Below are 24,360 nucleotides of genomic sequence, written 5' to 3'. Positions count from 1 at the left end.
CGGGGCCTTGCCTCCTGCCCTCGCCTGATTGCATTCACTTTAATTATCTCGCTTAAGTTTAATTTGTCTTCACCCGGCTCGCCACTTTGTAACTTTGTTTTATTGTAAATATTCACGCAGTTTTTATTTTCTTTTGTTAGCAGGCCAAGCCCGCTTGAGCTGCTATACCGCTCTTATCAGAAGCGACCTGCCCACAACAACACAAGGTGAGGCTTTGTCAACGTGTGTGAATGTTTTGACATAAAACTTTGGTGACTGTAGGAATTAATATTCTTGGTTCTTTCGGTAAAGTCACGTAGATAGAAAATAAAATTAAAATAACAAAAATAAATTGTAAATAAAGCAAAAAAAACACGTCGTTTTGATCGCAACACAAGTGGTCTTTATTTAATGTAATTGTATTATCTGTTATTGTTATTTTCTATCTACGTAACTTTACCGAAAGAAACAAGAATACGTGTGTCAATGTCTATCGGTCAAAGACGCTAAACGGAGTGACGCGCAAACTCCAAATATACAGCAGGCGTCAGGGTCGGGATCGAACCCACGACTTCCTGTATACCAGGTGAGGTAGTTAACATCTCACCACGGAGAGAGACACGCAAACTCCAGTTAGCCTCGGCTGTGTTCGTTGATCCTCAATTAATTACTTGGTGGAGTGAGGAAGCATTCATGCCAAGCAGATGAAGGTGGCCAGGCATGATTCTAGACACGCCGCCGCCTGTTTACCCAGTGACAGTGTACAGTTTGTGTTTGCAGTAACGTCTATTAACTCTGTTGAACACGGACGTTATAGCACAACAATATTTTACTTTTGTTTTCCTCTGGAACTCTTTATAAGAATGGAAACTGGAGGTGAACACAGCACACACATTCAGCTGAAGTCGGAATTGTTCATCCCAGCATTTAAGGACATCTGAGCCTGGATTCACACCTCTAAGTTGCGATTGAACATTAATTTATGCATAACACAAATGGTATTGTTTTCAACACCCTTTGCTATGTCAGCTGAATTTAGCTCTCATAAATATTCCTTTAGTAGCCAGACAGCCGAAATTGTGTGCTCGGAGTTTTGGGTGAACATTCATTTTGAAGATACGAGGGCTTCCAGGCATGTTTATGACCATTTGCCCTCTCATTGTGGGACATAACAGCCCTGTGATGAATTCGGGAAACTTTTTCACTGCATCATGAATATATGAATAAGTATAGACGTGTAAGTCACATGTGACTATATATGCATTCCTCTGTGCCTCGATACTGACGTGTAGATGGTGTGGATATTATTTTTTTCTGTCTGCAGCTGACGCTTCCTCTGACGCTTCCTCCGCAGAATTGGTCTGATGGAGCAAATGCACTCAGCGCAGCTCGGTATGACAAGTCAACAATGCGACCAGCGTGCATACAGCACGGATCGGACTGGAAATTTGACACAGCACCAGAGAACTCGCACAGAAGAGAAACCCTTCAAGTGCAGTGTGTGTGACAAGGCATTTGCACAGTCATCTGTTCTTAAAATACACCAGAGAACACACACGGGATAGAAACCCTTCAAGTGCAGTGTGTGTGGGAAGGCATTTGTGCAGTCATCTGCTCTTGTAGCACACCAGAGAACTCACACGGGAGAGAAACCCTTCAAGTGCAGTGTGTGTGGGAAGGCATTTGTGCAGTCATCTGCTCTTGTAGCACACCAGAGAACTCACACGGGAGAGAAACCCTTCAAGTGCAGTGTGTGTGGGAAGGCATTTGTGCAGTCATCTGCTCTTGTAGCACACCAGAGAACTCACACGGGAGAGAAACCCTTCAAGTGCAGTGTGTGTGGGATGGCATTTGCACAGTCAGCTGCTCTTAAAATACACCAGAGAACACACACGGGAGAGAAACCCTTCAAGTGCAGTGTGTGTGGGAAGGCATTTGCGCAGTCATCTGCTCTTGTAGCACACCAGAGAACTCACATGGGAGAGAAACCCTTCAAGTGCAGTGTGTGTGGGAAGGCATTTGCACAGTCAGCTGCTCTTATAGTACACCAGAGAACACACACGGGAGAGAAACCCTTCAAGTGTACTCTGTGCAGGCAAATGTTTGCACATTCATCAAACCTTCAAGTACACCAGAGAACACAGAAGCATCAGAAGATCCACAAGGAGTGGAGTCTTAAATCAGCTTGTGAAAGTCAAAGTGCCGCAATGAGCCCATCCCTCATGAAACAAGAACCGGAGGAAAATCCCAGCTTTGACACTTAAAGGTATCGAGGTGAAATGTGAAGAGGTGATGGTGAAGAGGTGATGGTGAAGAGCGAAGAAGTGAAGGTAAAATGTGAAGATGAAGATTCACCAAAATGAGACCTTCACATCGATGGAGGCAACGTGAAGCAGGAGGAGAATTCTGACTGAGACAGAGCGAGGCAACTCCCAGCAGTTTGTGGAGGTGTGGGTGGACTTCCTAGACAATACAAAGTTAAATGGAGACCCGGTAGATGTGTAAGCCAGAGACGATGTCGTTACAATAGATGCACCTTTGTCACAGGCCTTTAACGAAAAGAATGCGACGTTGAACACTCAGGTCCTAGGTTCATCCTGCAGAGTAAGAGCGAGCGGATAGTCTTTGTGGACCTGTGGGTTGGGGAGATCTCTGACCAGGAGCGAGAGCCAATAAGCTCCAAAGCATTCACTATGTTATAATAATTGCTTTTACACGGTGCTTGCTTAATCGCCTCGGCAACTCGGAGTTTTGTATCTCGTCTGAAACACTCGAAGAGCATCCCCAAGTAGCAGCTGCCCCTGTGTGGCACAGGGTGGGGCCCTGCACCGGCCTGCATTTATTATTTTTTTCCGCCTGAGGACGACCGCTTGTGTTACGATCGAAACGTTCTGATCTATTATTATTTTGTCTACCTATGTGACTTTACTGAAAGAACCAAAGAGTATGTGAACAAGAGGCTGTCAGTAGGGGGCGATGATTGATGTTTCATCTCAGTTATGTAATTTGTTGCTAATGTTTAGAATTCGCCAGCATGCAATGGCCTACTCGTTTTGAATGACACAACAGTATGTTTTACATCCACTGTTAAGCAGACGCTGCATATTTTTTGTTTAAATAGCTTCTTAATCAGATGTTATCTGATGCAGGACATTTCACTGCAGTAATTAAATTTTGTTAAAATGCCTGTCAATTATTCAGAATGAACGCTTGTCTTATTTTGTGTGTACATGCATCATTTCATTTATAAGGGTCAAACATTGAATAAGTTACGTTAGGACAAAGTGTGTGTGTGTGTTTTGGAAGTAACCTGTACAGAGAACTCAGGTGAGACCCGTTCTTGTGATACAGGTCATGAAGCATCTGGAGCAACTCATTGTCTTTGACATAGGAAGCACACTCGGATCATTCATCAGTTACAAGGCATACCGCTTAAAAGTTACACGTATAGGAGGAGGTACATTCTCTACAACACGAATTATAATTTTGTTTTACGTGTTGACGTAGATTTTGTCGAACTAGGACTAGAAATGCTCCTTGCTGATTCACGTCTGGATGTTCACAACCAATGGTTGAAGCAAGCCTGACCGCCTGCCCCGCCCCTCACAACCATTTGCGGCCTTGGGCCAGGAAAGTCATGAAAAAAATTGCACACGAACAACGCCTCCACGCAAGCTCCCGATGCTCCGTCTTGAAGTCTGAAAATGAAACAACTTTTAATTGTATTATGTCTTGAATTGTATAATTGTATTTCTTCATTAAAAGCTTATTCATTGAAAACGATATTTCGTGTGAAATTTCTCTCGTCATTAAGTAGACGATGGCCTTGCCGGGGGTTCGGTTCGATGCGGACTTTCACCTGGTTGGGATCGCCGGATCGAGACAAGGCGACACGGAGCGGCTGACCGTCTGCAGATCGATTCCAACGTAATCGAACGTCTGACCCTGCGCCTCCGTCGTTGGTAACAGGGGGTGCGTGTCTCCCTTGTGGAGTTTCTGGATAATGTTTGGAATTGCCACAATTTTGACCGTGACACCAACATGCAATGACCTGTGCGTTGTGAATGATGCAACGTTATGTTTTACATCTGCCGTTTAGCAGACTGCGCATATTGTGGTGAATGTTACTGGGGTAGCCAGGTGTGCCTGTCGGATTTTAACCTTGAACGTCTGCAATAAATAGAGAATGTGCTACCACATTCTTGGTTCTTTCGATAAAGTCACGTAAATAGAAAATAACAAAAACAAGAAAATTGGAAAATAATAAATTGATGAAAAGATGCCCATTGGTCGACTGAGATGACTGTGCCCCCCACAGTGTACACACAGTGTACACACACACAGTATACACACATACAGTGTACACACACACAGTGTACGTACACACAGTGTGTACACAATAATTTCAGTTTATATATTTTGGTATACCCCTGTGAGCCATTCGGCTCTTGAATCAAGTCCAACCACAACAAACACGAACAAGAAACATCTTAAAGTGACTACTTTGTGTGACTCTGCAAACAGAAAATCCATGAAAAAACAGCAAAATATTCCTGACAAAAGCACCGTACACCAACGCTGTGTGCTAAAAATCCCAGTGGGATGCAATGTCCACGTTGTTGTTGTTGCTGAGTTCAAGGGAGGGAGCAATGGAAAATTAATCTAAATCAACTTAAACTCCAATCCCGCTCTGTGACGTCACTACTCAGCATCACCTCATCGGCGTGAAACGCCAGGGGGAGGTGTCCCTCGCTAGTGACGTCATGTCACCAAGGTATTCACCCCACCCCGTCTACCGCGCCCTTGAGCGTGACGTCACCTCTGCCTGGGTCACTTCCGTTATCTGTTCAAGTACAATCCTTATTTGGGCAAAGCTACGCCCGGTGACTGGCGGCTCATTAACATAATGTGTTCGTGTCGACCGTCGCGAGTTTATTGCGACGGGTTCAGCACCCACGCCACATCCCTCCACGTATGGGCCGGCTCATTAACATAATTTATTTAAATTAAGACCCGCTCATTGCGGGAGGGGAGTGTTCTTGTACCACGCAAGTGACGTCACCTCCTGCTGCTGCGTGACGTCACGAGGTAACAGAAATCTGCCGCTCCGCGCATGAACTGAAATCCGAGGTGAGAAATTCTCATCGCGGTTGTGGTGGTGGTCGTGGTGGTTGTGGTGGTGGTTGTTGTTTACCAAGGTAGAGCCTCGCTCTCTCTCGTAGGGATGTCAGTTGAGTAGCAGCGAGCATGGGAATCGATGTCCAGGTTGGAACTTTACAACGCGGGGCCTAGCCACGCGGGGCCTTGCCTCCTGCCCTCGCCTGATCGCGTTTGCTTCAATTATCTCGCTTAGTTGAGCAATCTTTGTAAGAAAGTAATCTACCAGGCTATGCGTTTATTGTGTGTTGACCGACTCTCTGTGTTGCATTGCATTACATTTCCAAGTTTTACTCAGTTTGTTTGATTAAGTGTGCTTTTGATTTAAAGCTTTCGTGACTGCAGGGATTCATATTCTTGGTTCTTTCGGTAAAGTCACCACGTAGAAGGGAAACAATAAAATAATAAAAATATAAAATAATAAAAATATGAAACAATAAAATTGTCACGACGTTTCGACTGCAAGAAAATGTTCTTGCTGTGGTTTTTCTTGCTGTGGTTTTCACACCTGATGATGATTGTGTTGCAGTCGAAATGTCGTGATAATTTTATTGTTTTATATATTTTTTATTTTATTGTTTCCCTTCTACATGGTGGTGACTTTACCGAAATAATCAAGAATATAAGTGTGCTTTCTCTCTCTCTGCGTGTCCTCGTGTTATTATTATTTACTGCAGTCACCAAAGTTCCAAATCTCTTATTGACACAAGGCCGTAATTATAATATATTATAATAATTATAATATGTTATAATAATTATAATATATATTGGTGGGGGACATATCCCCCCACAATAATCAAATATGGTCAAAATGCCCCCCCAATATATTGCTATAAAAATATATATTTTTTAAATAATAATTGCTATGCTATGTTAATAAAAACAATTTGCTAAACCTTGGCCACAAAATGTGGACTTGTCTTCATATAACAATGCGTAGATTTGTGTTTATATGATTGTGTTGTACTTTATGAATCCCTAATCTCTGCCATTATATACTATGAAACAAGAAAAGTTAAAAAGTAAAAACAGAGCAATGTAATACAATACAATATTATACATGATTGTATCAAATAACAAAAACATTCCATCCCATGTGTTAGTGAAATTTTTCAATATTTTAGGAAATGTCAGGAAATTAGTTTTCAAATTTAGATTTTTTTCTGGGGGGGGGGGACCCCAGACCCCCTGGTAGATTTGTTCCCCCCCAATGTTGACTCCATGGCTACGGCCTTGCATTGACTCGCGGATTTCTCTACACCCCTCCCCTCTCTCTCTCTGCCTCTCTCTCTCTATTTAAGGCCTCAACACAGAGGCGTTGTTTCTCTGTGCGTACAGTGAGGGAAAAAGGTATTTGATCCCCTGCTGATTTTGTACGTTTGCCCACTGACAAGGAAATGATCAGTCTATAATTTTAATGTTAGGTTTATTTGAACAGTGAGAGACAGAATAACAACAAGAAAATCCAGAAAAACGCATGTCAAAAATGTTATAAATTGATTCGCATTTTAATGAGGGAAATAAGTATTTGACCCCCTCTCAATCAGAAAGATTTCTGGCTCCCAGGTGTCTTTTATACAGGTAACGAGCTGAGATTAGGAGCACACTCTTAAAGGGAGTGCTCCTAATCTCAGCTTGTTACCTGTCTAAAAGACACCTGTCCACAGAAGCAATCAATCAATCAGATTCCAAACTCTCCACCATGGCCAAGACCAAAGAGCTCTCCAAGGATGTCAGGGACAAGATTGTAGACCGACACAAGGCTGGAATGGGCTACAAGACCATTGCCAAGCAGCTTGGTGAGAAGGTGACAACAGTTGGTGCGATCATTCGCAAATGGAAGAAACACAAAAAAACTGTCAATCTCCTTCGGCCTGGGGTTCCATGCAAGATCTCACCTCGTGAAGTTGCAATGATCATGAGAACGGTGAAGAATCAGCCCAGAACTACACGGGAGGATCTTGTCAAAGATCTCAAGGCAGCTGGGACCATAGTCACCAAGAAAACAATTGATAACACGCTTCACCGTGAAGGACTGAAATCCTGCAGCACCCGCAAGGTCCCCCTGCTCAAGAAAGCACATATACATGCCCGTCTGAAGTTTGCCAATGAACATCTGAATGATTCAGAGGACAACTGGGTGAAAGTGTTTTGGTCGGATGAGACCAAAATGGAGCTCTTTGGCATCAACTCAACTCGCTGTGTTTGGAGGAGGAGGAATGCTGCCTATGACCCCAAGAACACCATCCCCACCGTCAAACATGGAGGTGGAAACATTATGCTTTGAGGGTGTTTTTCTGCTGAGGGGACAGGACAACTTCACCGCATCAAAGGGACGATGGACGGGGCCATGTACCGTCAAATTTTGGGTGAGAAACTCCTTCCCTCAGCCAGGGCATTGAAAATGGGTCGTGGATGGGTATTCCAGCATGACAATGACCCAAAACACAGGGCCAAGGCAACAAAGGAGTGGCTCGAGAAGAAGTACATTAAGGTCCTGGAGTGGCCTAGCCAGTCTCCAGACCTTAATCCCATAGAAAATCTGTGGAGGGAGCTGAAGGTTCGAGTTTCCAAACGTCAGCCTCGAAACCTTAATGACTTGGAGAAGATCTGCACAGAGGAGTGGGACAAAATCCCTCCTGCGATGTGTGCAAACCTGGTGGCCAACTACAAGAAACGTCTGACCTCTGTTATTGCCAACAAGGGTTTTGCCACCAAGTACTAAATCATGTTTTGCAGAGGGGTCAAATACTTTTTTCCCTCATTAAAATGCAAATCAATTTATAACGTTTTTGACATGCGTTTATCTGGATTTTTTTTGTTATTCTGTCTCTCACTGTTCAAATAAACCTACCATTAAAATTAGACTGATCATTTCTTTGTCAGTGGGCAAATGTACAAAATCAGCAGGGGATCAAATACTTTTTTCCCTCACTGTATGTGTGTATCTCTCTGTGTTTCTCTGTGTTATATCTCTCTCTGTGTGTCTCCGTGTCTGTCTTTTGTCTCTCTTTCAAATTGAGCAACCTTTGGAAGAACGTTATCAACCAGGTGGGGTGTTGACTGTTATGTTGGCCGACTCTGTGTTGTATTGCATTACATTTCTAAGTTTACTAGGTTTGTTTTCTCTTGCATTTGTACCTGATGATGATTGCTTGTGTTGCAATTGAAACGTCGCATGCTATGTGCACACAGCGTTGGTGTACGGTGCTTTTTGTGGAATATTTTGCTGTTTTTCCCTGGATTTTATGTTTGCACAGTCACACATAGTCACTTCAAGATGTTTTCTTGTTCATGTTTTTTGTTTGTTGTGGTTGCACCCAATTCAAGAGCCGAATGGCTCACAGGTCTATACCAAATAAATGAAACTGAAACTATTAATTAATTAAATTTCCCTACGTGACTTTACCGAAAGAACCAAAGAGCATCTTAAGTTTTCATTTCTCTTCACCTGGCTCGCTACTTTGTAACTTTGTTTTGTTTTAAATATTCACAGTTTTTTTTTATTTTGTACCAGGCCACGCCCACGTTGAGCTGCTGTACCGCCCTTGTTTACAGAAGCAACCTGCCCACAACAACAACAATATCAACAAGGTGGGGCTTGTCAACAGCGTGGTGGTGTTCACTCTAGACACGTGGCGGTGTTCACTCTAGACACGTGGTGGTGTTCACTCTAGACACGTGGCGGTGTTCACTCTAGATGCGTGGCGGTGTTCACTCTAGACGCGTAGTGGTGTTCACTCTAGACGCGTGGCGGTGTTCACTCTAGACGCGTGGCGGTGTTCATTCTCTAGATGCGTGGCGGTGTTCACTCTAGACACGTGGTGGTGTTCACTCTAGACACGTAGTGGTGTTCACTCTAGACGCTTAGTGGTGTTCACTCTAGACACGTGGTGGTGTTCACTCTAGACCAGTGGTTCTTAACCTTGTTGGAGGTACCGAACCCCACCAGTTTCATATGCGCATTCACCGAACCCCTCTTTAGTGAAAAATAAAATGTGATTTTTTTCAAATTCAAGACGTAGATATGTTTTTTACTGGTACACAAAATGAGCCGTGCATGAACATTACCTTGTTCAAAGAATAAAACCAACACAATGCATAAACTCACAACAAATTACATACCTGGAAATCAATGTGACTTCTGCTGTTGCCTTTGAGAGATCAGTTCAGATATGCGTGGCTTCACCTTGGCAAGTGCCACTCTCATGTCATTTTCACAGCAAAGTCTGTTCCTTTTCTTCGTTTTTATGTCCAGCATCCTCGAAAAGGATTGCTCACAAAGATATGTTGTAACAAATGGTGTAAAAAAATCCAGGGCTTTCTTAGCAATAACTGGATACTTGTTCATTTGTCGACACCAAAACGTTGAGAGCGTTGTTGTTCTGAAGAGTTGCTGTTGAACCTGGCTCTGCTGAATTTCAATGATTTCGTCGAGGAATTCATCATTGACATCTGCTGTTTCAACAGCAAACGTGAACGGCTGTCTCACCCATGCTGGATATGACTCTCTTGTAGGGAAATATCCGTCGAGAGACTTTGCAAGCTCATCTAAGTGCGTGGCAATTGTTTGCTTCAGTTCCGTGGATACAGAAATATCTCCGATTCCAGACACATCTTCGATCTTACTTGCACAGTCGTCCAGAAGCGGGAAGTTTGCGAAGTTATTGTTCTCTGTTCGTCGTTTCCATAACGGTAGCTTTTTTTAAAAAGCCTTCAGGTGTTCTTCCGCTTCCATGATATTGACTCCACCACCCTGCATCTGCTGATTGAGATGATTGAGAGCTGCGAATATATCAGCCATGTACGCTAAAATGAGAATGAACTCAGGATTTTTGAAGCAATCTGCATGGCAGTGTTGGTGCTCTTGCAAAAACAGGGCTAATTCCACACGCATGGCAAAAACACGATTCAGCACCTGTCCCCGGGATAACCACCGAATATTAGAATGGAGCAGAAGTACCTCAAATTCAGAGCCCATTTCTTTACACAGCTCACTGAAGATGCGGTGCCTCAGAGCACTTTTTCGCACATAGTTCACACATTCCACCACAGTTTTTAATACTTCTGCCATTTTTGGAGGTAAGGTTTTTGTTGCCAACGCATGCCTGTGCAGAATACAATGCGTCACAATGATGTGTGGTGCATCGGCCTTTACTAGCGCACCAAAACCAGACTTTCTTCCCAGCATGACTGGAGCTCCGTCCGTACAAACTGCAGAAACCATATCCCATGAAAGATTGTTGTCTCTGAAGAAGTCATCCACAAGCTTCTTCACATCGGCTGCCTTCGTTGTTGTTGTTGTAAGAGGCTTACAAAATAAAAACTCTTCTTTTATCATGTCGTCTTTCACATAGCGTACAAAAACAGCAAGCTGGCTTAGATCAGAAACGTCTGTGGTTTCGTCGAGTTGAAGGCTGAATTTTGCCGGGCTTGAAATCAGATCCGCGACTACTTGAGCCAAGATGTCTTTACTCATGTCTTCTATTCTGTCACTGACGGTGTCATTTGAAAGGGGAATTTGGGATAATTTACCTTCGGCCGCTGTTCCGAGTATCAGATTCGCCATCTTTAATGCAGCTGGTTTCACAAGTGTTTCACCAATGGTGTGTGGCTTGCCCTGCTTTGCGATCAGGTAAGCAACTTCGTACGATGCTGTCAGGATCGGTTTGTTAACAGGTACAAATCCAAGAGCAGGCAGAGTGGCCCTTTCATCGAATCTGGCTCTCTTCACCCTGAATTCAGCAAGTGTTGTGTTCTTGTATTCCCCGTCTCCATGCAGCTTCAAGAAGTGTTCCTTTAGTTTTGCCGGTGCAAGACTAGAGTTGCTCAACTTGGCGTTGCAAATCATGCAGATAGGACGCTCACTCCCATCACGTTCCGTGATACATGAGAATCCATGTTGTACATATTCGTCCGACCACTTTCTTCTTTTGCCCAACATAGTATGGATAAAATATTAAAGAAATCACACGACGTACGACAACAACAGTCACACGTTGACTACTGAGTACGCACTAAATTCCCCGCAGCGCTGATTGGCCAAGCAGTGTAGCATGATCATCTGCAGCCAGTGATGGCCAAGCGGGCCGTGTGTGTCATCACAAATTTACACAATAATTCAAGTGTGTCCGGACCTCCGTGGCGGGGGCTCTGCCGAACCCCTGAGATCGACTCACCGAACCCCTGGGGTTCGATCGAACCCAGGTTAAGAACCACTGCTCTAGACGCTTGGTGGTGTTCACTCTAGACACTTGGTGGTGTTCACTCTAGACGTTTGGTGGTGTTCACTCTAGACGCGTGGCGGTGTTCACTCTAGACGCGTGGCGGTGTTCACTCTAGACGCTTGGCGGTGTTCATTCTCTACATGTAGAGGGGAAACCGGGGGATCGGGAAGGAAATCCACACGACCACGGGGAGAGAGACACGCAGCCTCGGCTGTGTTGATTGATCCTCAACTACTTGGTGGAGTGAGGAAGCATTACTACTGAGCAGGTGAAGGTGGCCAGGCGTGGGTCTGGACACACCACCACCTGTGAACCATGCCAGTGTGTGACAGTGGTGGAGCCAGTGGGGGGTAGGGTGGCACGTGCTTCCCCAACGATCCGATAGAAATCCCTCATTTTGATAGGATCATTGAGGTTTATTAGTAACGAGCTTCACTACCCAGCTTCGCCCGGGACTTGGATTCTTGTCTTGGATTAACTTCACATTCCCTTCTATTTCACTGAAAAACCCTGGAAAAAATTGATGCTTGCAAGAAAGAAAAAAGCCGAAACAAATAAATTTACCTAAATCGGATGTTTTCACTCAAGGAAATTCAACCCTAACGCACTTCTACGTAAGGTCGATTTTGGCCACTCGGGGAAGGGAATAATGACGTGGCGAGCTGAAAATAGTCACGTTCACTTAGAAATTACAGACAGCGTCAGCCGTGCAAATTTTCACGACGCCAGAGCTCAGCGTTGGAGAGGTTTTTGCTGCTTCGCACAAACAAACAGATGGAATGTTCTGCTTCATATTTTAGATAGCAGTTCTACCCGTTCTTCGCACGGAGGATGTGTGTTGAACTCCGAGAAGCCAATGGCTTCATCGGCCAGGAGCGAAGCGCCAACTAAAATCTCCCGGCACGCTGTTAACAGCTCTAAGCATTGCAGAGCGCTTGACTCAGAGGTGTTGCGGGTTGACGGCAGACACTTCATGGTCATTTCCCCCCCCCCCCCCAAAAAAAAAATACAAAATACTTTTTACATTTTTTACATTGTGTACAGTATGGAACATACCCACATGCCAAATTTCAAGTGTGTGGCACGTTGGGAAGTATGCTAAACATTTCGAACAGACACATGTATCCACACATTTCCCTTTCATATATATAGATAAATCAGCATTTTGCGACCCCCACTGCCACCGTGTGGCATATTATTACGTGCCAGGGACTCTATGAGAGTACAACAGTCCGAGTCCATAATTGGCAATAAGTAACGGCAAAGCAGTTATAAGTGGCTCACAGAATTTTGCGCAGTTGCGTATACAGTACACGACTTCCCTGAAGGCAAACACCTTCAGCGAGTGCAATGCCGATCACACGCGTCGAATAAAAAGTAAGGGACAAGTCATTACTTACTAACAACTCCTTACTAACAACTCCTTACTTACTAACAACTCCTTACTAACAACTCCTTACTGACAACTCCTTACTAACAACTCCTCACTAACAACTCCTTACTAACAACTCCTTACTTACTAACAACTCCTTACCAACAACTCCTTACTTACTAACAACTCCTATCATTTTTCATTGCTGGAGGGGTTTCCCCCCTTACCTGAAAATCCTGGCTCCGCCTCTGAGTGTGTGACAGTGTCAAGTTTGTGTTTGCAGTAAAGTCTATTAACTCTATTGAGCACGGAGGTTATATCAAAACAATAGTTTCTTTTTGTTTTCCTCTGCAACTCTTTATAAGAATGGAGTCAGGAAGTTAACACAGCACACACGTGCAGCTGAAGTCGGATCTGTTCATCCCAGCATTCAAGGACATCTGTGCCTGGCTTCACACCTCTAAGTTGCGATTGAACATTAATTTATGCATTTCTTCATAACACAAACAGTATTATTTAAACACCCTTTGCTATGTCAGCTGAATTTAGCTTTCATAAATATTCCTTTTGTTGCCAGACAGCTGAAATTGTGTGCTCGGAGTTTTTGGTGAACATTCATTTTGAAGATACGAGGGCTTCCAGGCATGTTTATAACCATTTGCCCTCTCATTGTGTGCCATAACAGCCCGTGTGATGAATTTGGGACACTTTTCCACTATATCATGATTATATGAATAAGTATAGACGTGTAAGTCACGTGTTACTGTGTATATATGCTTTCCTCTGTGCCTCGATACTGACGTGTAGATGGTGTGGATATTATTTTTTTCTGTCTGCAGCTGACGCTTCTTCTGACGCTTCCTCTGCAGAATTGGTCTGATGGAGCAAATGCACTCAGCGCAGCTCGGTAGGACAAGGCAACAATGCGACCGGTGTGCATACAGCACGGATCGTACTGGAAATTTCACACGGCACAAGAGAACTCACACAGGAGAGAAACCCTTCAAGTGCAGTGTGTGTGGGATGGCGTTTGCACATTCATCTACTCTAGTAGAACACCAGAGAACACACGGGAGAGAAACCCTTCAGGTGCAGTCTGTGTGGGAAGGCGTTTCCACGTTCATCTGCTCTTGTAATACACCAGAGAACACACACGGGAGAGAAACCCTTCAAGTGCAGTGTGTGTGGGAAGGCGTTTGCACAGTCATCTAATCTTGTAGAACACCAGAGAACACACACGGGAGAGAAACCCTTCAAGTGCAGTGTGTGTGGGTATCCGTTTGCACATTCATCTACTCTTGTAATACACCAGAGAACACACACGGGAGAGAAACCCTTCAAGTGCAGTGTGTGTGGGAAGGCGTTTGCACATTCATCTGCTCTTGTAATACACCAGAGAACACACACGGGAGACAAACCCTTCAAGTGCACTGTGTGTGGGACGGCGTTTGCACAGTCTAATCTTGTAGAACACCAGAGAACTCACACAGGAGAGAAACCCTTCAAGTGCAGTGTGTGTGGTGTTGTATACGGCCCTTTTTCCACAATTAATATCCATAAGAATATTTACGGATGCATACACCTAGATTTCTTTTTCCTTTCTTTCGTGACAAACAATATATAATATTTTTTTTAATGAATCAAACCAGTAAGCCAGAAACACGAAAAACCAGATGTCGGTCATAAACAGACCATTAAAGAATAAAGAAATAATAAAACTCTCAAGGCGAGGATGTAACAGCTATCGGCGAAAATCTCCAGATGAACAAGAGTTTGATGGGCCCCTTAGGAAAGGTCCCTCCGAGGTCAGAACACCAAGAGAGCAGACACCAGACGCCAACAGGGTAAATCGTATACATATTCTTTTCCTTATTTTCCAGTAAAACAACAACAAAAAAAATTAAAAGGCAACAACAAGAATAAGATAAAAGTAGCGAGCCTAACGCTCACTCCAATTAAGAACAGGCCACCAGACACATCAGTGAATTATTATCCAATAATTAATTCGCTATCAAATGATTTTCACCTTTAATACTTTTACTGTTAAAGCAAAGCTTGGAGACAAAATACCGAGTCACATCAAAGGTTATCGAGAAGGAATGAGGCGAACGGGCAAACTTACGAAAGAGTTTAAACAATATCCCAAGCAACCACGACCATCTTTGTCTCTCTCACAGCGCGGAGAAGCAGGAATTACACCTTATCACAAGGGGCCATCTGGAAAAGCCAGCCGGGTTTGATGAGGAGACACACCCCACCCCACACACGGCAACCAGACAAACAAGTTTTAAAGAAATTGCAAAATAACATTAATAATAATGTGTTAACCTTAAACGATATTCCATTATAGAACCTTACAGAACCAAGGGATATGGATTCCAACAATCTGGAAACAGACCTCTTAAACTCAGGATGAAAATTATTTTTCTTTTTAATAATTCCATCATAACAATTCGAACCTCGGTAAACCGAGAGGTGTCGGGAGGACGTAGTTACAAACACGAGTCGTGGCGAACATGGAGTCGAAATGATATTTGCAAAGTATAGAGAGATGGGAAGATCCCGGCCACCTTTGTCTTTCCCTGCAGCACGTGATAAAATGCATACGCTCGGAAGAGCATCTTCACTTGGAAATAAATCAAATACTATCAATCACAAGCAGGATCATAACTGTGTATGATAAGATACCAACTGTGATGTGAAATGTTAAACTTAAAAAAAATCTTAACCATTTCTTTGTGCGTCGGAACGTGAACGGAAAAGCGGGGGGGGAACCCGCCCCTCTCTCTGGGTGGAGGGATCAGACAACCAGACGCCACCGAGATGAATCGAGGTGTCTGTTGTCTTGATGTATATGGCTTGAGGAAAGACCCGAACAGGACCGTGTCATAAATGACACACACACAAACATACACACTGACACACGAACCCCCCCCACCACCGACACACGAACCCCCCCCACCGACATACGATCAGATCAAAGATAGCTCCACCTCGTGAGGGGGAGCCGAGAAGGGGAGAGATTTTTGGCATAAAAAGGAGCCGTTTCAGCATTGAAACCAGCTCATCAGCCCTCGGGGCCAACTCATCAGCCCTCGGGGGCAGCTCAACAGAAGAAGACTCATCTCAACTCAGCTCAACAGAAGAAGACTCATCTCAACTCAGCTCAACAGAAGAAGACTCATCTCAACTCAACTCAGCAGAAGAAAAACTTGACCTGTCGCTCGCGAGCGCAGCGTCAGCTACTACAGCAGTGGAAAGAGCGCGCGCCGGCGTAGCTCATCCAGCAGTGGAGGAAACTGCTGTCAGCGAATCAGCACGGGCGCGTTCGCGCATCTTCAAGGAGAAAGAGCGCGGCCAGCAACGCCAAGCAAGAGCGTGCAGCAGCTCAGCCAGCAGTGGAGAGAAACTGCTATCAGCGAACCAGCACGGGCGCGTTCGCGCGTCTTCAAGGAGAGGAAGCGCGCGCCACCAGCGTGCCATCAGCACCAGCCATCAGCACCAGCGCGCCGCTGCGGGCGTGCTTCTAACGCCGTCTACCAGACGGTCATCTCAGCTACAACAACGCATCTACTCGTTCACCAACGTCCGTCGAGTCCGAACCAACTACTGAAAGAAGAATCAACTGATACGTATGATACACTGCCCCCCACTACACACAAACCAGACGTCTGCTTGACGCAAAGAATCGATTCCGAACATTGGCCTACTCTTTCACCACTCACACCATTCAACACACACACACACGGGTCATTAACAAAGCCTAAAAACCTCAAGCCATTGAACCATCCGTGATTGTGGAAACATCGCAACGACCGAGTGAATAATCCATCGTTTTTAAGAGTGTTCATAATTTTTCTCTGTAATATTGTGCTGGGGCTGTACTTCTAACCGCATAAATTACCAACTGACCCATTAACAAGGATTAATTCTTGGCTCCTCACCACGGAGCGCCGCTCGCGGGGTTGAAGAGCGGGTTCAACCGGTTCCCTGTCAGGGGTCTGGCCACAATCAATTAAAAGATTGGCCCGAGATAAGGATCTCAAAAGGAAACATCGCCACCCATTGAGTCGCGTTGAGAAGTTGATTAGGAATACTTGAGTCGTTCGTTAATATTTGTCTGTCTGCATAATCTTGCCGGTATCCACGAATGAAATAACGAATTCAAACGCATATTTGTGCCTCCAAGAATAATACTGGTTGGAGTGCCCTGTCAACGAGTAGCGTTGCATAATAATCAGTCATCCTATTGTTAACAACGTGACAATAATTGCATTAAGGGCCGCGCATGATCAGTGACCGAATGCTGTTTTGTGTGACAATTCAAGTAACGAAGCATTGTGGCCATCGAGTGGTGTTGATAAGGCAATTAGAAGTATTACAGTCGAACGCTTTAAATTCATAATCGTTATGAATCAATGAACGAACATCAACGTGGTACTGTGCTGACGATTTCAAGCATAATAACTTCGCATATCAGAATGTATTAAGGATTGGATACGAATCAAAGACCAAGTGCCGTGTTGTGTAACAATTCAAGCATACGAGTTTGCATATTATAAAGTTAAGGTTTGATAGAATAGTTCGCATGTTTTTAATCTCTCTCTCAACAACCGATCGATTGCGTTACGCGTCGGGAATTAACCACAGGTGCCGCTATCGAGGTGAAACAACGCAATCGTGATGGTATCGTGTTAACGCTGTGTTGAAATTCCAAATCCCGAGATTGAGTTTTTCATATATAAGTTAGCTAGAAATAAAATTGATTAAAGCAGAAGGTTTGTGTGTGATTCTTCCTGAAATTCTGCATAATATTGTTCTGCGTATGAGATCTGAATCCTGGGGACCTATCATAAGCACACTATCACCACATGATCCATAACACACATAATCCGTAATGTTCAATCGAGAGTAATCGTATCCTTATCGATAATACGGAATTGAAGAGCAGAGTCGAATCGTCTCTCTCTCATTCACGCTCACAACGCCTGCGTCACTGCATACGATTAATTGCGTTATTCCAATTCATAACACAATCCTCGTCACCGAGGCTCGACCTGATAATCCATAACGACCTGCATTATCATAACCACGCCCACTCGCATAAATTAATACGATTATCTCTCGAATCAGCATAATTTATGCACATAATTACACTAATTAACATAATTTCGGATAAATTATGCAAATCTCAAATTTCATTTAATTTTCATTATTTTCATCAATTTTCATAACACCTATATATACAACAGTGGGAAGGCATTTGCAGATTCATCAAATCTTCAAGTACACCAGAGAACACACACGGGAGAGAAACCCTTCAGGTGCACTCCGTGCGGGATAACGTTTGCACAGCAACCACATCTTCAAGTACACCAGAGAACACAGAAGCATCAGAAGATCCACAAGGAGTGGAGTCTGAAATCGGCTTGTGAAAGTCAAAGTGCCACCATGAGCCCATCCCTCATGAAACATGAACCGGAAGAAAATCCCAGCTTGGACACTTTTAAAGTTATCGAGGTGAAATATGAAGAGGTAATGGTGAAGAGGGAAGAAGTGATGGTGAAGAGGGAAGAAGTGATGGTGAAATGTGAAGATGAAGATTCAACTCCAAAATGGGACCTTCACATTGATGGAGGTAACGTGAAGCAAGAGGAGAATTCTGACTGTGAGGCAGAGCGAGGCAACTCCCAGCAGTTTGTGGAAGTGGAGGTGTGGGTGGACTTCCTCCGAGACAATACAAAGTCAAGTGGAGACCCGGTAGATGTGTAAGCCAGAGACGATGTCGCTACAATAGATGCACCTTTGTCACAGGCCTTTAATGACAAGAATATGAAGTTGAACACTCATTTCCTAGGTTCAACCTGCAGAGTAAGAGCGGCCAGTCTTTGTGGACCTGTGGGTTGGGTCAATCTCTCACCAGGAGCGAGAGACAATAAGCTCCCAAGCATTCACGATGTTCTCATGATAATTGCGTTTACGCTTTGCTCGCTTAATCGCCTCGGCAACTCGGAGTTTTGTATCTCGTCTGAGACGCTCGAAGAGCATCCCCAAGTAGCAGCTGCCCCTGTGTGGCACGGAGTGGTGGCCCTGCACCGGCCTGCATGTGGGCAAGAGACTGTCAGTAGGGGGCGATGATTGATGCGTCATCTCAGTTGTGTAGTTTGTAGGCAATCTTGATTTCGAAGCTTTCGTGACTGCAGGAATCCACACTCTTGAGTTATTTCGGTAAAGTCACCACGTGGGTAGAAACATAACAGATCACGGCGTTTAGATCACAACACAAGCAATCGTCATCAGGTGGGACAACCACAGCAAGAGAAATTGCTGAAGTAGTAGGCGCCTACTCCAGCAGTTTCTTCTTCTTGCTGCTGTGCTTGTCCCACCTGATGACGATTGCTTGTGTTGCCATCGAAGTGCCGTGATCTATTATTTGTAGCGTAATGTTTAGAATTTGCTACATTTTGACCCAGACCCCAGCATGCAACGGCCTACTCGTTTTGAATGATGCAACAATAGTACGTTGTACATACACTGTTAAGCAGACGGTGCGTATTTGTAAAATAACTTCTTGTTAATACGATGTAACGTGATGCAGTCAATATCGCTGCAGTAATCAATGTTAATATGCCCGTCAATAATTTAGAATGAATACTTGTCTGATTGTGCGCGTACATGTAACATTTTGTCTGAGGGTCACACATTGATTAAGTGATGTTAGGACAAAGTGTGTGTGTGTTTTGGAAGTAACCTGTACAGAGAACTCAGGTGAGACCCGTTGTTCTTGTGATACAGGTCAAAGGGTACTTTTGTGTTTCACGAAGCGTCTGCCTCTGGAGCAACTCATTGTCTTTGAAATAGGGAGCACACTCGGATCATTCATCAGTTACAAGGCATACCACTTGAAAGTTAAACGTATAGGAGGAGATACATTCTCTACAACACGAATTGTAGTTTTGTCTTACGTGTTGACGTAGATTTTGTCTAACTAGGACTAGAAATGCTCCTTGCTGATTCACGTCTGGATGTTCGTAACCATCGGTTGAAGCAAACCCCACTGCTGCTGTTGAGACGCTGTGCACCAATAATGGCCCAACACATTGACGGCCTTCAGGCCAGGAAAGTCACAACATTTGCACACGAAGGACGCATTCACGCAAGTACCCCATGCTCCGTTTTGAAGTTTTAAAATGAAACATCTTTGAATTGTGTTGTGTTTTGAGTTAGATGATTTTATTTCTTCATTAAAAGCTTGTATCAATTTACATCTGGAAGACTTCATTGAAAAGGACATTTCGTGTGAATTTTCTCTCGTCATTAAGTAGATGGCCTTGCCGGGGGTTCGGTTTAATGCGGACACAAACAGTGTACACACACACAGTGTACACACACACAGTGTACATACACAGTGTTAACACACTACACACACACACACAGTGTATACACAGTGTACACACACACACAATGTACACACACACAGTTTACACATACAGTGTACACACACAGTGTACACACACAATGTACACATACAGTGTACACACAGTGTACACACACACAGTGTACACACTGTACATACACAGTGTTCACACACTACACACACACAGTGTATACAGTGTACACACACAATGTACACACACACAGTGTACACATACACAGTGTAGACACACACAGTGTACACACAGTTTACACACACAATGTACACACATAGTGTACACACACAGTGACGAGTGTCGCTGTCTTCCTGCTGTCTCCACAGCTGCCGTGACGAGTGTCGCTGTCTTCCTGCTGTCTCACAGCTGCCGTGACGAGTGTCGCTGTCTTTCTGCTGTCTCACAGCTGCCGTGACGAGTGTCGCTGTCTTCCTGCTGTCTCACAGCTGCGGTGACGAGTGTCGCTGTCTTCCTGCTGTCTCCACAGCTACCGTGACGAGTGTCACTGTCTTCCTGCTGTCTCACAGCTGCCGTGACGAGTGTCGCTGTCTTCATGCTGTCTCTACAGCTGCCGTGACGAGTGTCGCTGCCTTCCTGCTGTCTCTACAGCTGCGGTGACGAGTGTCGCTGTCTTCCTGCTGTCTCTACAGCTGCCGTGACGAGTGTCGCTGTCTTCCTGCTGTCTCTACAGCTGCCGTGACGAGTGTCGCTGTCTTCCTGCTGTTTCCGCAGCTGCCGTGACGAGTGTCGCAGTCTTCCTGCCGTCTCACAGCTGCCGTGACGAGTGTCGCTGTCTTCCTGCTGTCTCACAGCTGCCGTGACGAGTGTCGCTGTCTTCCTGCTGTCTCTACAGCTGCCGTGACGAGTGTCGCTGTCTTCCTGCTGTCTCCACAGCTGCCGTGACGAGTGTCGCTGTTTTCCTGCTGTCTCCACAGCTGCCGTGACGAGTGTCGCTGTCTTCCTGCTGTCTCACAGCTGCCGTGATGAGTGCCGGTGACTCCAGGTTGTCTCTGGCCGCTGCCGTGATGAGTGCCGGTGACTCCAGGTTGTCTCTGGCCGCTGCTGGAGCTCACAGGAACATTCTGGTGAGTCGCTTTTAGGGGGGCTCACCGGTGCTCTGTGTACTACTATACACTGTACACTACTATACACTGTACGCTATACTATACACTGTACAGTTTAACACGTAGGCTTTCGCGACCAATATTATTCATAATAAAGTTTTTTGGGTTAGATCACGTTTATTTATAAATTTGTCGTAACCCTCCACCACCCGACACGGCCAATCAGCAAAAAAAGTGTCACGTTGACAAAAGACAAATAATTCACTACTTCAGCCCACCGGTGTGTTGAAGAGTTAATCCACATTTACAGTTTGAGTACGACGTTTCGCTGGTAAATACATCCAGCATCATCAAGCAATTCGCCAGAATGGTAAAGCCCTCGCTTGCTCCCGGTTTTTTATATAGTGTGGCCTGGAAGCGTATTATTAAATAATACACATTACATTTAAATAATTACTAATCTACAACTCATTACTAATCATAAACAATGACTGATTACTAATCGATTATATAATTACAATACCCCCCCCTCCGCCTCTAATCGCTGCACCTGATATGAGTTAAGTGATGACGTCACCCTGCTGCTCTATATAAAAACCGGGAGCAAGCGAGGGCTTTACCATTCTGGCGAATTGCTTGATGATGCTGGATGTATTTACCAGCGAAACGTCGTACTCAAACTGTAAATGTGGATTAACTCTTCAACACACCGGTGGGCTGAAGTAGTGAATTATTTGTCTTTTGTCAACGTGACACTTTTTTTGCTGATTGGCCGTGTCGGGTGGTGGAGGGTTACGACACATTTATAAATAAATGCGATCTAACCCAAAAACCTTTATTATGAATACACTGTACACTATACACTGCACACTATACACTGTACACTATACTATACACTGTACACTATACTATACACTGTACGCTATACTATACACTACTATACACTGTACACTATACACTGTACACTATACTATACACAACTATACACTACATTACTATACACTTCACAACTATACACTGTACACTATACACAACTATACACTACATTACTATACACTACACAACTATACACTGTACACTATACACAACTATACACTACAATTACTATACACTACACTACTATGCACTACATTACTATACACTACACTATACCCTACACTACTATAAACTACAGTACTATACGCTACTATACACAATGCACTACTATACACTACAATGTAATATACACTACTATACACTACAATCGGTCCTGGGCCTCCCCTAGGTTGACTCAAAAGAGTAGCTGGTGTAGCGGTGTGTCGTAGTAAACAAAGCCACTGGGGAGACAAAGGCGGTTCGGCGTGGTGCTGGCCACCCACCCCCTCATGTGCCACAGTGCCGGCAGCCTTGATAGGTGCTTCTCTTCGCTAACAGCACTTGCCCCTATAGCCTGCCGAGGCTACACGGGGGACCTTTGTGTCTGTGTGAGTGATGACATGTGGCTCCGTGATGCCTCTGTCCGCTGGGACGCAGCTGAAGCCGGTGCCTGCAATGCTTCGTCTGCTGCAGTCGGTCGGTGTCGAGGGCGACACATTCACGTGGGAGCAGGTGGGTCCCATCACGGCCACCAACACCATCATCATCTGCGTGGCTAGGAGATGTTGACTACCTCGCCTGGTGTACAGGAGGTCGTGGGACCCACCATCATCATTATCAGGGTGGCTAGGAGATGTTGACTACCTCGTCTGGTGTACAGGAGGTCGTGGATTCTATCGCGACCCAGACACCTGCTGTATAATTTGGATTTGCAGGATTATCACAGATGGCTACGTGCGGTGCGAAAGAAGTTCAACATAGTACAGACGTTACACTCACCCACCCACTCACCCAACCACTCGTCCACCCACTCATTCATTGACCTACTCAGCCACCCACTCACCCAACCACTCACCCACTCCATTTACCCACACACTAACACTCACTCATCCAACCACTCACTCATCCACTCACTCACCCAACCACTCACTCTACTCACCCTCTAACCCATCCACTCACCCTCTAACCCATCCACTCACTGACTAGTCCATCTCTTCCGCCCATGCCACTAAATCACTGATCCACCCACTCACTCACTGATTCTCTCACTGATCCACACACCCACTCACTCACCTACTCACTCACCTACCCACCCACTCACCCACTCAATCACTCAACCACCCACTCACTCACCTACCCACCCACTCACCCACTCAATCACTCAACCACCCACTCACTAACTCATCCACTCACTCACCCACTCACTCACCCACCCACCTACTCACCCACTCAGTCACCCACTCGTGTGTGTGCATGCATGCGTGTGTGTGTGCATGTGTGTGTGTACGTCCCACGTAGGCGTACCACTACGTGGGACAATACATCAAGCGGAGACAACTTTACGATGTAGAGAGGCCGTACCTGGTGAGGTGTGGCGGGGACCCCCTGGGGGAGGTGTTTGGTGTGGAGGGATTCTCACTCAGAGATCCCAGGTGAGGGAGATAGAAAGAGGGTGGAGAGAGATTTGGTGGGTGGGTGAGTGAGTGTGGGTGAGCGGATGAGTTATTTAGTGAGTGAGTGGGAGGGAGGGCGAGTGGGGGAGTGAATTATTGAGTGGGTGGGTGAGCTGTTTAGTGAGTGGGTGAGTGATTGAGTGGGTGAATATTCTTTGGTTCTTTCACTAAAGTCACGTAGATAGAAAAATTATAATTTAAAAAGTGAAATAAAAAGAAACAAACGAGAGAGAGGGGTGGAGAGAGAGAGAGAGGGGCGGTAGATAGAGCCTGCATCCAAACCCAGCCTGGATCTCCCTGTCTCTCTCTTCCAGACACTCGGTGGTAGCGCTGTTCGTGAAGTCATTCTCCATAGTGACGGCCGACAGCAGGCGAGGTGAAGTTCCCCTCCCTCCTCCTCCTCACTCCCTCCTTCTCACTCCCTCCCCGGGTTCATAGCGCGATGTAGCGCTAACTACAATACCGCTACCCATATACAGTCATACACTCACTCACACACTCACACACACTCACACATTCACTCACATACACACACTCACACATTCACTCACTCACACTCACATATTCACTCACTCACACACTCACACACACTCACACACACTC

General features: G+C 45.0%; 1 protein-coding gene across 1 annotated transcript; it reads left to right on the top strand.

Moving 5' to 3' along the window:
* Window positions 1-5,052: 5,052 nt before the first annotated feature.
* LOC142910759 (E3 ubiquitin-protein ligase Mdm2-like) lies at window positions 5,053-23,740 on the top strand. Its single transcript, XM_076060157.1, has 6 exons — window positions 5,053-5,109; window positions 8,654-8,730; window positions 13,605-13,667; window positions 21,141-21,250; window positions 22,742-22,816; window positions 23,603-23,740. Exons 4-6 carry the CDS (start codon window positions 21,149-21,151, stop codon window positions 23,738-23,740), a joined length of 315 nt encoding a protein of 104 aa, XP_075916272.1. The 5' UTR covers window positions 5,053-5,109; window positions 8,654-8,730; window positions 13,605-13,667; window positions 21,141-21,148.
* The last annotated feature ends 620 nt before the right edge of the window (window positions 23,741-24,360 follow it).

The sequence above is a fragment of the Petromyzon marinus genome, unplaced genomic scaffold (assembly GCF_048934315.1).
Source record: "Petromyzon marinus isolate PM22_M1 ecotype Great Lakes invasive population unplaced genomic scaffold, UKy_Petmar_22M1.pri1.0 PM_G_Scaffold_153, whole genome shotgun sequence".
Taxonomy (NCBI): Eukaryota; Metazoa; Chordata; class Hyperoartia; order Petromyzontiformes; family Petromyzontidae; genus Petromyzon; species Petromyzon marinus.
This window is presented reverse-complemented; position numbering and strand designations above follow the sequence as displayed.

Coding starts and splice junctions, on each gene's coding strand:
- LOC142910759 (XM_076060157.1), top strand. CDS start 21,149: ATGAGTGCCGGTGACTCCAGGTTGTCTCTGGCCGCTGCCGTGATGAGT. Junction 21,251..22,741: donor GAGCTCACAGGAACATTCTG/GTGAGTCGCTTT, acceptor GCTGGGACGCAG/CTGAAGCCGGTGCCTGCAAT. Junction 22,817..23,602: donor ACACATTCACGTGGGAGCAG/GTGGGTCCCATC, acceptor CGTCCCACGTAG/GCGTACCACTACGTGGGACA.